Consider the following 16,620-nt stretch of genomic DNA (forward strand, 5'->3'; position numbering starts at 1 on the left):
ATATTTGGGATTATGCATTGAATTATCATATTTTTTCTTACCTCAAAAATTTGACTTTTTTTCCCTGTGGGCTGTTAGGCTCGCGGGGGCTGAAAATGCTTCATTTTATTGCGTCATTCTTGGCGCGGACTTTTTTGGCGCAAAAATTCTTTTCCGTTTCCGGCGTCATACGTGTCGCCGGAAGTTGCGTCATTTTTTGACGTTATTTTGCGTCAAAGATGTCGGCGTTCCGGATGTGGCGTCATTTTTGGCGCCAAAAGCATTTAGGCGCCAAATAATGTGGGCGTCTTTTTTGGCGCTAAAAAATATGGGCGTCATTTTTGTCTCCACATTATTTAAGTCTCATTATTTATTGCTTCTGGTTGCTAGAAGCTTGTTCACTGGCATTTTTTTCCCATTCCTGAAACTGTCATTTAAGGAATTTGATCAATTTTGCTTTATATGTTGTTTTTTTCTTTTACATATTGCAAGATGTTCCACGTTGCAACTGAGTCAGAAGTTACTACAGGAAAATCACTGCACAGTGCTGGAGCTACCAAGCTAAGTCTGCTATAAACTTTTGGTATCTGTTTCTCCAGCTGTTATTTGTATTGCATGTCATGTCAAACTTATTAATGCAGATAAAATTTCCTTTAGTACTGTTACATTACCTGTTGCTGTCCGTCAACATCTAATTTTCAGAGTGTTCCTGATAACATAAGAGATTTTATTTTTTAAATCCATTAAGAAGGCTATGTCTGTTATTTCTCCTTCTAGTATACATAAAAGTCTTTTAAAACTTCTCTTTTTTTCAGATGAATTTTTAAATGAACATCATCATTCTGATACTGATAATGGTTCTTCTGGTTCAGAGGTTTCTGTCTCAGAGGTTGATGCTGATAAATCTTTGTATTTGTTCAAGATGGAATTTATTCGTTCTTTACTTAAAGAAGTGTTATTTGCATTAGAAATAGAGGATACTGGTCCTCTTGATACTAAATGTAAACGTTTAACTAAGGTTTTTAAATCTCCTGTAGTTATTCCAGAAGTGTTTTATCTCCCTGATGCTATTTCTGAAGTAATTTCCAGGGAATGGAATAATTTGGGTAATTTATTTACTCCTTCTAGACGTTTAAGCAAATTATATCCTGTGCCATCTGACAGATTAGAGTTTGTTGGGACAAAAATCCCTAAAGTTATGGGGCTGTCTCTACTCCTGCTAATGTACTACTATTCCTATGGCAGATAGTACTTCATTTAAGGATCCTTTAGATAGGAAAATTGAATCCTTTCTAAGAAAAGCTTACTTATGTTCAGGTAATCTTCTTAGACCTGCTATATTTTTAGCGGATGTTGCTGCAGCTTCAACTTTTTGGTTAGAAGCTTTAGCGCAACAAGTAACAGATCATAATTTTATAGCATTATTATTATTCTATAACATGCTAATAATTTTATTGGTGATACCATCTTTTGATATCATTAGAGTTGATGTCAGGTATATGTCTCTAGCTATTTTAGCTAGAAAAGCTTTATGGATTAAACTTGGAATGCTGACATGTCTTCTAAGTCAACTTTGCTTTCCCTTTCTTTCCAGGGTAAATAATCATTTCGTTCCTTTCCTCACAACAAGGAACAAAAGCCTGATCCTTCATCCTCAGGAGCGGTATCAGTTTGGAAACTATTTCCAGTTTGGAATATATCCAAGCCTTATAGAATCCTATAGCCAGCTCCTAAGTACCTATGAAGGTGCGGCCCTTATTCCAGCTCAGCTGGTATGGGGCAGATTACGTTTTCTTCAAAGAAATTTGGATCAATTCCGTTCTTAATCTCTGGTTTCAGAAACATTGTTTCAGGAAGGTACAGAATTGGCTTCAAGTTAAGGCCTCCTGCTAAGAGATTCTTTTCTTTCCCGTGTCCCAATTGACACAGCAAGGCTCAGCATTTCTGAAATGTGTTTCAGATCTAGAGTTGGCTGGAGTATTTATGCCAGTTCCAGTTCTGGAACAGGGGCTGGGGTTTTATTTTATCTCTTCATTGTACCAAAGAAGGTCAATTCCTTCAGACCAGTTATGGATCTATCATTATTGAATCGTTATGTTAGGATACCAACATTCAAGATGGTTACTGTAGGTCTATCCTGCCTTTTGTTTAGCAAGGGCATTATATGTCTACAATAGATTTACAGGATGTGTATCTGCATATTCCGATTCATCCAGATCACTTTTAGTGTCTGAGATTCTCTTTTTAGACAAGCATTACCAGTTTTGTGGCTCTACTATTTGGTCTAGCCTCAGTTCCAAGAATTTTTTTCAAAGGTTCTCGGTGCCCTTCTTTCTGTAATCAGAGAATAGGGTTTTGGTATTTCCTTATTTGGACGATATCTTGGTACTTGCTCAGTCTTCTCATTTTCGAAGAATCTCATACGAATCGACTTGTGTTGTTTCTTCAAGTTCATGGTTGGAGGATCAATTTACCAATCAGTTTATTGATTCCTCAGACAAGGGTAACCTTTTTAGGTTTCTAGATAAATTCAGTGTCTATGACTCTGTCCTTGTCAGACAAGAGAAGTTTAACATTGATATCAGCTTGTCAAAACCTTCAGTCACAATCATTCCCTTTGGTAGCCTTATGCATGGAAATGTTGGATCTTAGGACTGCCGCATCAGATGCGATCTCCTTTGCTCGTTTTCACATGCGACCTCTTCAGCTCTGTATGCTGAACCAATGGTGCAGGGATTACTCAAAGATAACTCAATTAATATCTTTAAACCGATTTTACGACACTCTCTGACATGGTGGACAGATCACCATCGTTTAGTTCAGGGGGCTTCTTTGTTCTTCCGACCTGGTCTATAATCTCAACAGATACGAGTCTTACAGGTTGGGGAGCTGTGTGGGGGTATCTGACGGCACAAGGGGTTTGGGAATCTCAGGAGGTGAGATTTCCGATCAATATTTTGGAACCCCGTGCAATTTTCAGAGCTCTTCAGTCTTGGCCTCTTCTGAAGAGAGAGTTGTTCATTGTTTTCAGATAAGACATTGTCACAACTGTGGCATACATCAATCATCAAGGAGGGACTCACAGTCCTCTGGCTATGAAAGAAGTATCTCGAATTTTGGTTTGGGCGGAATCCAGCTCCTGTCTAATCTCTGCGGTTTATATCCCAGGTATGGACAATTGGAAAGCGGATTATCTCAGTCGCCAAACGTTGCATCCGGGCGAATGGTCTCTTCACCCAGAGGTATTTCTTCAGATTGTTCAAATGTGGGAACTTCCAGAAATAGTTCTGATGGCTTCTCATCTAAACAAGAAACTTCCCAGGTATCTGTCCAGATCCCGGGATCCTCAGGCGGAGGCAGTGGATGCATTTTCACTTCCTTGGAAGTATCATCCTGCCTATATCTTTCCGCCTCTAGTTCTTCTTCCAAGAGTAATCTCCAAGATTCTGAAGGAATGCTCGTTTGTTCTGCTGGTAGCTCCGGCATGGCCTCACAGGTTTTGGTATGCGGATCTTGTCCGGATGGCCTCTTGCCAACCGTGGACTCTTCCGTTAAGACCAGACCTTTTGTCTCAAGGTCCTTTTTTCCATCAGGATCTGAAATCCTTAAATTTAAAGGTATGGAGATTGAACGCTTGATTCTTGGTCAAAGAGGTTTCTCTGACTCTGTGATTAATACTATGTTACAGGCTCGTACATCTATATCCAGAGAGATATATTATAGAGTCTGGAAGACTTATATTTCTTGGTGTCTTTCTCATCATTTTTCTTGGCATTCTTTTAGAATACCGAGAATTTTACAATTTCTTCAGGATGGTTTGGATAAGGGTTTGTCCGCAACTTCTTTGAAAGGACAAATCTCTGCTCTTTCTGTTCTTTTTCACAGAAAGATTGCTATTCTTCCTGATATTCATTGTTTTGTACAAGCTTTGGTTCGTATAAAACCTGTCATTAAGTCAATTTCTCCTCCTTGGAGTTTGAATTTGGTTCTGGGAGCTCTTCTAGCTCCTCCGTTTGAACCTATGCATTCATTGGACATTAAATTACTTTCTTGGAAAGTTTTGTTCCTTTTGGCCATCTCTTCTGCTAGAAGAGTTTCTGAATTATCTGCTCTTTCATGTGAGTCTCCTTTTCTGATTTTTCATCAGGATAAGGCGGTGTTGCGAACTTCTTTTGAATTTTTACCTAAAGTTGTGAATTCCAACAACATTAGTAAAGAAATTGTGGTTCCTTCATTATGTCCTAATCCTAAGAATTCTACGGAGAAATCGTTGCATTCTTTGGATGTTGTTAGAGCTTTGAAATATTATGTTGAAGCTACGAAATCTTTCTGTGAGACTTCTAGTCTATTTGTTATCTTTTCCGGTTCTAGGAAAGGCCAGAAAGCTTCTGCCATTTCTTTGGCATCTTGGTTGAAATCTTTAATTCATCTTGCCTATGTTGAGTCGGGTAAAATTCCGTCTCAGAGAATTACAGCTCATTCTACTAGGTCAGTATCTACTTCCTGGGCATTTAGGAATGAAGCTTCGGTTGACCAGATCTGCAAAGCAGCAACTTGGTCCTCTTTGCATACTTTTACTAAATTCTACCATTTTGATGTATTTTCTTCTTCTGAAGCAATTTTTGGTAGAAAAGTTCTTCAGGCAGCGGTTTCAGTTTGAATCTTCTGCTTAGGTTTTTCATTAAACTTTATTTTGGGTGTGGATTATTTTCAGCAGGAATTGGCTGTCTTTATTTTATCCCTCCCTCTCTAGTGACTCTTGTGTGGAAAGATCCACATCTTGGGTAGTCATTATCCCATACGTCACTAGCTCATGGACTCTTGTTAATTACATGAAAGAAAACATAATTTATGTAAGAACTTACCTGATAAATTCATTTCTTTCATATTAACAAGAGTCCATGAGGCCCACCCTTTTTTTGGGGTGGTTATGATTTTTTTGTATAAAGCACAATTATTCCAATTCCTTATTTTATATGCTTCGCACTTTTTTTCTTATCACCCCACTTCTTGGCTATTCGTTAAACTGATTTGTGGGTGTGGTGAGGGGTGTATTTATAGGCATTTTAAGGTTTGGGAAACTTTGCCCCTCCTGGTAGGAATGTATATCCCATACGTCACTAGCTCATGGACTCTTGTTAATATGAAAGAAATGAATTTATCAGGTAAGTTCTTACATAAATTATGTTTTCTATGAAATCCATGTGTAACTAATTATTCTATAATGAGGTTTTATGCTTTGCCCATTTTCATTGTTTTTGTTTTTATATATAATAGTGGCAGACTACATTACTACCACAGACCCCTTTTTGACAGCAACATCTGAAAGATAATGTAAAACTGTTTTCTTTTATAAGATGGTAAGAGTCAATGAGCCATCACATGTGGGATTAAAGGGACATTATACACTAGATTTTTCTTTGCATAAATGTTTTGTAGATGATCCATTTATACACTCACTGGCCACTTTATTAAAGGGACACTCAATCAAAATTAAACTTTCATTATTCAGATAGAGCATGCCATTTTAAACAACTTTCCAATGTACTTCTATTAACAAAATGTGCACAGTATTTTTATATTTAAACTTTTTGAGTCACCAGCTCCTACTGAGCATGTGCAAGAATAAGTGTGTATGCATTTGTGAATGGCTGATGGCTGTCACATGGTACGTGTATGCATTTGTGATTGGCTGATGGCTGTCACATGGTACAGGGGCAGTGGAAAAAAACATAACTTTTAAAATTGTCAGAAAAAAAATCTACTACTCATTTGAAGTTTAAACTAAGTGCTATTGCATTGTCTTGTTATCTTGCATTTGTTGATTATGCAAATCTACTGTGTTGACTGGTCCTTTAAGTACACCTTGCTAGTACTGGGTTTTGCCTTCAGAACTGCCTTAATTCTTTGTGGAATAGATTCAACAAGGTGTTGGAAACATTCCTCAGAGATTTTGGTCCATATTGACATGATAGCATCACGCAGTTGCTGCAGATTTGTTGGCTGCACATCCATGATGCGAATCTCCTGTTATACCACATCCCAAAAGGTGCTCTATTGGATTGAAATCTGGTGACTGTGGAGGCCATTGGAGTACAATGAACTCATTGCCATGTTCAAGAAACCATTTTGATATGATTTCAGCTTTGTGACATGGTGCATTATCCTGCTGGACATAGCCATCAGAAGATGCGTACACTGTAGTCATAAAGGGATGGCTGGTCAACAACAATACTCAGGTAGGCCATGGCGTTTAAACAATGCTTAATTGGTACTAAGGCAGGGGCCCAAAGTAAGAAAATATCCCCCACACCATTACACCACCACTATCAGCCTGAACCGTTGATACAAGGCAGGATGGATCCATGCTTTCATGTTGTTTACACCAAATTCTGACCCTACCATCTGAATGTTGCAGCTGAAATAGACTCATCAGACCAGGCAACGTTTTTTCCAATCTTCTATTGTCCAAATTTTGGCGAGCCAGTGCGAATTGTAGCCTCAGTTTCCTGTTCTTAGCTGACAGGAGTGGCACCTGGTGGGGTCTTCTGCTGCTGTAGCCCATATTCTTCAAGGTTCAATGTGTTGTGCGTTCAGAGATGGTATTCTGCATACCTTGGTTGTAACGAGTGGTTATTTGAGTTACTGTTGCCTTTCTATCATCTCAAACCAGTCTGCCCATTCTCCTCTGACATCAACTAGGCATTTTTGTCTACTGCCACTCACTGGATATTTTCTTTTTTTTCGGACCATTCTCTGTAAACCTTAGAGATGGTTGTACGTGAAAATCCCAGTAGATCAGCAGTTTTTTAAATACTCAGACCAGCCCGCCTGGCACCAACAACCATGTCACGTTCAAAGTCACTTAAGTCCCCTTTCCCATTCTGATGCTCGGTTTGAACTTCAGCTAGTCGCCTTCACCACGTCTAGATGCCTAAATGCATTGAGTTGTTGCCATGTGTGATTGGCTGATTAGCAATTTGTGTTACCAAGCAATTGAACAGGTGCACCTAATAAAGTGGCCAGTAAGTGTATAGCCTATACAGGTTTTTTTGTTTTTTTTAAATGTATAGTTTTACTTATTTTAAAATAACAAGCCCAAAGTTTTAGAAGTATACTGAAGTATACCTACTCCAGCTTGCTCCTGTTTGTGTAAAGAGTTTTTTCATATGCAGGGGGAGGGGGGAAGGGTCTTCCCTTTTTGGTATACAACCACTTTCAGTGGGTGTTCCAGCTAACCTTTTTAGCAGAGCTAAACTTGGAGTTTTTAAATGGTTTTATACTGGATTTTTATATCAGTATCTGTGCATATTATTCTTTATAGAAGTGTCTATTACATGCAGATATATGGAAATTGGTGTATACTGTCCCTTTAAAGTCCAGTCCTACAGGAGGAGGCAAAAAAAACCCACACAACAGAGCTTTAATCCCTCCCACTTTCCCATGATTCCTTGGTCATTTTTTTTGGCTCCAGCAAAAGAAGATGGTTAAACTCGAAGTGCTGATCTACAGATCGATTAAAAGGGGTTCTCAAACTGATGTGAGATGCAATATCCCACTCAGAGAGCCAGGAATAGGACCGGTTGGTGTAAAAGAGTACATTGGCAGTGAGAGTAAATCTCCCGCCAGAGTTTGTCACTTGCCTGCCACAGGTGTCGCTGGGACTGGTCATGCAGCCTCCTCCTGTTGGCCTAGTTGAAGTACTCCTTTCTTATATCCTGTGTCAGTGCATACTACACAAGGTGGACTCTTCTACTGGAAGCAGGAGTGAGTGCTGAAATGGTAACTAGGTACTTGCACTCACATAGCCTGCAGGCTATTAGCATGAACATGTACACATGATTCACATAGCCTGGGAACATGGTTACATAAACCAGATACCAATACATACAGTTTTAGACAGTTTTGACACATTTACAGTAAACTTGAAGTACTGTCTCTTTAAATGTATTTCTAGTATTTAGTACATACCAGCGATCTGCTCCTCATTTTCAGCAGGCTCTCAGGTGATCAGGAACATTTCTAAAACCGGGGGAGCTCATTTTTATACGTTTCAGAGTTTCCTTCTGAGCAGAGCTCAGGGAGTTAACTTTTTCCTGCCAAAACTGTGCTCTGTTTTCTCCTTTCCCTCACAGATGGTGACCATCTTTGATGACACACTGCAATTTCTCCTCAGAGCCTTAGAGTGATAAGCACCCTTAATAACAAGATTTTTGCATAAATTTATATTTATTTAACTATTTATTGATTCAAACCATCATTTTTGATATTTCAAAGTAAAAGTTTTTCTCTTAGAGAGAAAAATAGACATTATCTATTTTTTTCTAATTCCCTCACAGAGACTTCAGTCTTACATTGTGCCAATATATGTGTGTTTGTTTGAGGGTGTAAACTATTTCTGTGTCTGTTATACTGTATTTGTGTGCTGCTATCTAATTTTGTCCTTTCTATTCTAAATCATTATGGAGCAAACTGGTGCAGCTAAAGTCTTAAGACTTAATACTCACCCCTTAGAAGGGCAATATACTGACAATTGATCCCCTTCTCAAATGTGTTTGCTATGAAAGGAAGTGTTGGTGTGTCCCCCTACTCAGCTTTGTAACCTATGTGCTGTGTCTATTGCTAGACATGGTCATGCGGTACTCTGGGATTTGTTAACCACTTGGGTTATCCCTGGACAGTTCTACAGAGCTGTGTCCTAACTTAAAACAGTATATTCACTCTTCAATTTCAAAACTGATTGCTTTCATGCCTCTACCAGAGAAATGAATGCAAAGGACAGAAGAGAACCCTTCACAGACCCTGGACTCATCTGAGACATCCCTAAAGAGCGACCCTTTGTGGTACTCTGTACCCTTCATGAGTTCATTTAGGGATGTGCATTACAAGCAGCGGCTCATGCACTTAGGATATTTTTGTAGCTGGATTGATTCCTGTAAAAGATCCCTACACTAAGATCTGTGCAAATGCAGATATTAAAGTGGGCATCTTTTACAAGAATCAATCCAGCTACAAAAATATCTAAAAAGGCACAAGCCGATGCTTACTTCCGAATTTGGATCCTTATGAAAGATCTGAATGCACATCCCTACAATTTATAATTAGAATCCTCCTCCTCAGCTGAGGATGATTATTCTGAAACCTAGGACCCCCCTTCTGACAAAGTAGCAGTATGTGTGTGAAAAATATTGATAAATTCTTTAAGGCAGCCCAAAAAAGGTTATCTAGCCTCTTGTTCCTGATGCAGTTTCTGAACTAATTAGTAAGGAATGGAACAATGCTAACTTTCCCTTTGTTCCCTTTACCAAATTCGAAAAACATGTTTCCTTTACCCTCTGAAAAATTGTAGGTATGAGAGACTATTCCAAAGATAGACAGGACTATTTCCACTTTGACTGACTAGGCGGACTGCTAATACTCCTTATAAGGATCTACTGGCCAGAAAACTTTAAGGTTTCCTTAGGAGATCCTTTCAGTTAGCAGTCTATATGTTTCCTCCAGCTGTAAGTGCAGCTACTGCAGTATAGTATAACTACATATCTGACCTTATTTTTCCTTGATACAATTCAGGATTGCTTGAGGTTGGTCAAGACCGCAGCAATCTCATTTGAGATGCTGCTGTTGAAATAACTTGCATTCTTTTTAAAGAGTGCAGCTATGACTTTTATGACTGTATGACTGCACTGAATTGATACAGTCACTGGAGTTAAAGGAGCTTTTGTGCCACAAGAAGAAAAAGCTAAGGGCAGGGTTGAGTCTGCTAGATGATTTAATTCCTTTTGTCATTCCAAGATGCAAAGATCTTCCTCTTTGATGTCTCAGAAGTTACATGCCTCCAAGTCACATGGAAGCCTTGTTCCTCTTGGTTTAAGTCCAAACAGACCAAAAAATGCCTGTCACTTTCTCCAAGTCAACATGAAGGTGCAGCCCCAAACCCAGACTCTGTTCTGGTGTTGGGCAGACTTAATTTTTTTTCATGAGGCTTGGAAAAAAATCTGTTCAAGTTTCTTAGGTACTGAACATAATTTCCTAGGGGTACTTTACAGGTTTTTAGTCTCGCTCTGCTCAAGGAAGATTCCTCCTGTCTCATGTTCCAAAAGATCAATTTTTTTGGCATGTGTAACAGATTTAGAAACCATGGGAATGATTACTCCGTTCCCCTTGGGGGAACTGTATCAGGTGTTCTTTTCATGCCTTTTTTATTGTTACAATGAAAGAAGTGATTTACAAGTTGATCTTTGATCTCAAAACTCTGAAGAAATTTCTGAAACTAACTTGAAAATTTAGATTTTTCGCACTATACTACCTTTAGTGCTGGAGGTTCAACCTATGTCTACAATAGACTTGAAAGATGCCTATTTGCATATCTCTAGTCAAAGGGATCATACATAGTTTTTCAGATTAGTTTTTTTTAACAGGCATTACCCATGTGTGCTGCTCCCATTTAGTCTGGCACCAGCACCAAGGAACTTTTTAGATCTCTTTTATCCATAGTGAGGGCTCAGCAGTAGCTCCTTTCCTAGACTACATTCTAGTACAGTCTGCTTCTTTCAGATGTCTCAGAAACAAACATTGATTCTTCAGTTCCTTTGTTCCCACGGTCAGACAATCAATCTCCTGAAAAGCTTGCCCTGTGCTCTTCTCAAACTCTTCTTCCTACACTGGATTACGATGCACTCTGGGTTCTCAGAAAGTGCAGAGTGCTTGGTGCCCTCAGGGACGCAAGATTTCCGATCAACTTCTTAAAGCTCAATGCAAGCTTCAGGGCTATCTAGAGTTGGCCCCTGTTAAAGGGACAGTCTACACCTTAGTCATCTAAGGTAAGACTTTAAGATGACTAAGGTGTAGACTGCCCCTTTAAGACTGGAGTCTTTTCGGAGGTTTCAGTTAGACAATGTCAACACTGGCTTACATCAATCACCAAGGTGATACTCAAAGTGCCTTAGCAATGAAAAAGGTAGCCTGCAATCATTGAGTTCAGATATCACATTCTGGGTGTGGACAATTAAGAAGCAGACTTCCTCAACTTGTGAATGGTCTTTAAATCAGGAGGTATACTGTGAATTGTTGGGGAAGGTCATACACATACCTTATGACTTCTCACTTGAATTACAAGCTACCCCAGCATTGTGCGAGATCTTGGGATCCACAAGCGACTGTATTAGATGTACTCGTGATTTCCTGGTCATTCAATCTAATTTACATATTTCCTCCATTTGTTTTTTACTATAGAGGATAATACCCTGGATAAAACAGCAAAAGGGCCTCAATGATTTTATTTGCACATGCATAGCCTCACAGGCGCAGAGATTACAAGTTGCGCGCTTACTGCAGTGGGCGCAATATGTTTTTTCTTTAGGCTTCCTCGAGCGTCTTTAGCCTCACCAGCCCCTTTGTTATTAAATAATGACATTCAAGCCTTTATTCAAAATTTGGTCAGGATAAAACCAATTATCAGGCTTGATTCCCTTCTGGAACCTTTACTTGGTTTTGAGGGTTTCTTTAGACTCAGCCATTTAAACCTAAGCATAGTCTGGACATTCAATTAGGAAACTTTAGATCAATTTCTCTGTCCAGCAAAAAAAAAAAAAACACTTAAGAGAGATCACTTCTTAACTTGGATGTAGTTTGGGCCTTGAAATTTTATCTCAAGCCACTAAAGAATTCAAAATGTCTTCTTCCTTGTTTATCCATCTCTCAGGCCCCCCGCAAGGGACAAAAAGCTACTGCAATCACCTTGGCAGCATAGATTAAAGCTTTGATTTGCGTAGCGTACCTAGTTTCCAACCTGAATTAATTGCTGCTCCTTCTGCCAGAGAAGTTGCCACTTCTTGTTTTTTTAAAAATTAAGCCACCATTGGACAGATATTGTTTTCCCTCCCTATTTTATGGTGGTCTCATGGACTTCACAGCTTCGGTATGGGATCCCACACGTGATGGCTCGTGGACTCTCACCATTTTATAAAAGAAAAAAATGTATGCTTGTCTGGTAAATTTTTTCTTTCATGATGGTAAGATTCCATGAGACCCGCACTTGTTTTTTCCCATTACAGTTGGCAGCAGTTTGTACTTCTTTTACCCTGCTTTTCCTTTCCTACATTTTCTCTTGGCTATATGTATGACTAAGGAATCACGGGAAAGTAGGATTGGTGTTTTTCTCCTCCTTTAGGACTGGATTTTAATTCCATGTGTTATGGCTCATGGACTCTCACCATCGTGAAAGAAAATAATTTATCAGGCAAGCATAAATTTTGTTTTTATTTGCTATAGAAACTAATGCCAGAACTCATTACAGTGGATTAAAAACAATTTCCTGAATTAAATTAACTTCCCCCCCAATACAATTGAGCCCAGGTTGGGGTAACTTACAAGGTCGGTGAACGAATGGGTTTTTATAGCAGTGGGAAATGGTTTAAAAGAGGGCTGCTGCTTGGGGGAGTACAATCAGTAGCAGTAAAGGTTAATTGCACTGGTACACTGGTGTCACTTTGATTGGATTAATTGATACTTGAGGGCTACAGATTGGAAAGATCAGAATGCAAAATAATTAGTAGTACAATCTCAGGGTCATTGTAAGTATAAAACTTGCTGCATACATACTTTGTATCGATCTAAGCATTATTATTTAAATGTAGTTATTAATTTTGCCATTCTGCAGTTTTTTGTGTCCCTATAAAATGTTTAACATCTAATGATATTTTGATCATTTTTCCCATTGTAGTACTTGAATATATGTTTGTAGAATACAAAATTTAGCTTATAGCTAGTATACCTTAATTGAGAATTATGATAAAAAAACGGATGTAAGTAAGCTTGCTTTACTGTGCAGTAAAGTCACATATCTGATTCTCTCTTACAGGAAACCTTCCATCCCACCTGCATGGCTGGCGCCTACACTCTCACCCTTTCACTATGGAATTTCTTGAAAAAGTCCTAAATTTTATAGGGCTAAATGAGGTGCATAAAGCTATATCCTTAATTCTGAACACACTGCAAGAGCAGAATTCACCGCCACAAATCATTCAGAGGTACTTTAACACTCCCTTCATGTTTACAAACACTTGCTATGCTACAGCAACAAAATATAATTGTGTTCTTTTTAGGGGGATATACAGAGAGATGCTTCTCCTAACTTTTGCTGCTCTGGGGAGGGAACATGTAGATATTGGTGAGTACACTTTTTTATAATAATTTCATCATAATGACAGAATCTGCAAATGTGATATTTGTCTAACAAACAAGTCAGATCACTCTTTCTCCAGGTCTACACTTTCCTTTACTCATTTTTCTTATTTTACTCACTTTGATTTTCTCTTATCTTTTTTATTTATTTTTTTATTTTATTATTTTTATTAAATTTTTTATTGCAAAAAATATTCACAGAGAAACTTTAATGGGCAAAAGAGTAATAAGCCGTAACAACAACATTTCTTTCATAAGGTGGTGACATTCTGCAAGCCATTACACCAGGCATTCACGTCCTGGCCACTAGTAGGAGTCAAAGATATCCAACATACCAAACACTTTTGACCCCTCACACATTCCTGATCACGTCAGTCTTATCTTTGCCTCCTTAGAAGAAGGTAAAGAATAGAGGTGCTCCAGATTCTTTGTTGATAGGGGTTCTTAGATGAACTTGTTGCCCATTTTCCTCTTCAGAGAGCTGGGAATAGGACATATGGGAGTATTGGAGTACTTGGGTAGTGAGAGAAATTCTCCCTTGGGGAGTTTATTACAAGCCTGCCACAGATGTTGCAAGGAATTTACCTTTAGCATCCTCCTCTGGGTCGTCGTAGTACTTTAATAAATTCTGTACTAAGGGATTCCCTTGATTTTATGATTTTGTGCACTAAGCTAATACTGACGTTTTGGGAACTATACCTCCTCCAAGTAAGCGCAGATGTAAGCCAACTGAACCTCAGTCCATAATTGACCTTTCTGGACATATTACCTCTCACAGAACTAGATATACTTAAAGAATCGGAATCAGACACTGATTTCTCTTCTAAGGGAGAATTAAATTCTGATGATCAGGAATCCAATACTGATCAGGACACTGATTCTGCTGCCTTTATGTTTAAGGTTTGAATATTAAGGGAGGTTTTACAAACCTTAGGATTTCAGGAGTTTGTCAGAAGAAGAAAAATCGGCCAGGGGGCGGAGCCTATAGCTGTTGCGGCAGGACGTGTTTGTTGAGAGCTCCTGCAATTCAACTACATTTAAGCCATAATTTAGGATTTGTTTTAACACTTTTCTTTACTTTTCCTGCTGAGGAACCCAAGATAAACAATCCTTTACTATTTGAGATAGATCCAGGAATCTACAACATTACCCGGACCTGCCTATGCTCCTCGGCTTACTCCACTGCGACTAGCCACGAGGTCAAGAGGCCTCTTCTGACTGACTGCCAGTGCTGTAGGGGTTCCCGCACTAATACCCCCCCCAGATCCCTGGGTTACCGAACCAGTTTATATACAACTGGCCAGTTTATTGTTTTTGTTTATTCAAATGCTGCACTAAGCTCAGTGCTCTGACACTACTAACCGCTAACGACTAGTCACAGCAAACATGGCTGAGCGGATTCTTCGAGAGCTGGAGAATTTACTGTTATTCCATCTTACCCAAGTTGAAGAAAGCCTCTGTGGATCTCTACAGACGGTCTCCCATGTAACCTCACGCACCGGACTTGTCCCAGAGACGCACGCAAGTGTTTCTGAACAGCAAATAGCTAGCTTACCTCTAAATCGACTACTGTGGAGGCCCCCACCAAACGCGGACTACCCAGTCTCAGACCCGACTAGTGTAGGTGCTGCGGAGGCATTTCTCTCTCATGCTACAACAAATGCTAAAAGGGTGACAGAGGCGACAGAGGCGATCCCTAACCATACTACACCCGCTACCACAGCAGCTTTAGCAGGCCGTATCAGCAAAGGGCTACCCGCTGACGTCTCAGCAACCAAAGGAGACCTAATCACAGGCACTTACTCCCCGCAGGACTTCATTTACTTTCCAGTGGCAGAAAAGGCTAGGACCCTGGTAGGACCCAAGAGAGATTATATCAGTCCTCAACCAGCGCCGACGAGTTCCAGTAGCCCCGCTGACCCTAGCATTAAGGTGAGAGGCGCTAGCCACAACATCTTTGTCTACATAAGGGAACTAACCGGCATCAGGATATGTGCTGCCTGAAATCCCAAAAGGTTGCGGCTCCGCTTCCCAGCCCGGGCTATACATCAAAGTCGACACCGGGTGGCAGGCCATGAACAACACACAGACATACAGTAAAGGTGTTGGCTAAACCATAAGCTACCTATGTCTGGAAACTGCAGGTGCCCTAGAGAACAGCGCAGTGCAGTATGTTGTAACTTCCATGGCTTCCTGCTTACTTAAATAGAACTCTCACCTAGGACAACTCTCATTGACCAAGAAGATGCCCACTTTTGACAATGTTTGACATACGTTCAACTCACAGATGGAACTTTCTATGGAGGCTGTGGGGTCTGAAGCTTTAAGCTCACAGCTGAGTTTAGGACCCAAGGACTACTACTAGTTACTCAAATTTTCTTTTCCACGTTACCCTTTTTGTTTAACTAACAGTTTGTATTCAACTAATCAGTATGTTTGCGTGCTCTTTTGGGAGGTTTTTAAAGTATGTGGGTAAGTGATTCCTAGTTTAAGCTCATCTATGTTGTGCACATTATCATGACTATTTAGGGCAGTTTTACTGGCTGCCTGTAAGCGCAATGCACCAGTATCTGCTCATTTGCGCTTTGTACTATAGTAGGTCCTTTATGAGCAGTTTCCTTATTATTTTATTATTTTTTATTCAACACTTGCCTGTATACACTGTCCATGACACCTGCTCATAGATGTCTTAGTAATTGCAATGTTTGTTTTAGACACTCCTATGGGTATATATGCAGGTACCGTTTAATAGTGTATTTTCATGTGTGGGAGGTTCGCTATGTTGTCTAGAGTGGGCTAATTATTCTGCTAGTATATCTCCCAGATTAGGGTTCTGTATCAAAGCACAGTCCGTACTTCCCACAGTCCAGAAGTAAGCACAACAGACGCATCGTCTGCTCTGTAGTATTTAAAATAGTTGAATATTAATGGTTTGGATGGAGACCTTGTGCAGTACCACACTTTCAGCACTAGATGGCAATACAGATTGTTTCGCCACTCATATTGTTTTAATAGTGAGTGCCCCTATACACTTTATCCCCCCAGTTCCCTGCTTTTCAGTTCTGGACGGCCCAGCAATAGTTGCTACTCATGACAGGGGGAGCCCATTTTACACCTAATGCTTAGTTCCGTATAGGGATCTACTACCCACATTAATCTAGAAAAATTGAGGTTGGGAACATTTTTTAGCTCAGGAGTCTCTTGTATCTCACCGTTAGCTGATGTTATTAAATATATGCTTTTGAAATTGCATGCCACAGTAATATGTATACATTAATTTGCTTGCTGCTGTACATTGTATCCCACTGTATGCAAGAGCCAACCACTCTTTTATGTCTTGCTATACCGTATAATCTTGATGTTTCCAGTTTATTACTATATGAATCACTCATCTGGCATCATATCATTGCTAGTCAATAACCTGTTTCTCCAAGACCCAAAAGTGAGCATATAGTGGTT

At 39.6% G+C, this 16,620-nt stretch overlaps 1 protein-coding gene across 2 annotated transcripts in view; it reads left to right on the forward strand.

Annotated features, from left to right (window-relative positions):
• The window catches only part of DENND4B (DENN domain containing 4B), a 497,540-nt gene that overhangs the window by 422,980 nt on the left and 57,940 nt on the right, over positions 1–16,620 (forward strand). For both annotated transcript variants that reach the window (XM_053704155.1, XM_053704162.1), the window contains exons 27-28: positions 12,839–13,007; positions 13,083–13,147. In XM_053704155.1, the coding sequence (XP_053560130.1) occupies positions 12,839–13,007; positions 13,083–13,147 (234 nt within the window). The remainder of the gene's footprint in view (positions 1–12,838; positions 13,008–13,082; positions 13,148–16,620) is intronic.

This window comes from Bombina bombina, chromosome 1 (genome assembly GCF_027579735.1).
Source record: "Bombina bombina isolate aBomBom1 chromosome 1, aBomBom1.pri, whole genome shotgun sequence".
NCBI classification, from domain to species: domain Eukaryota; kingdom Metazoa; phylum Chordata; class Amphibia; order Anura; family Bombinatoridae; genus Bombina; species Bombina bombina.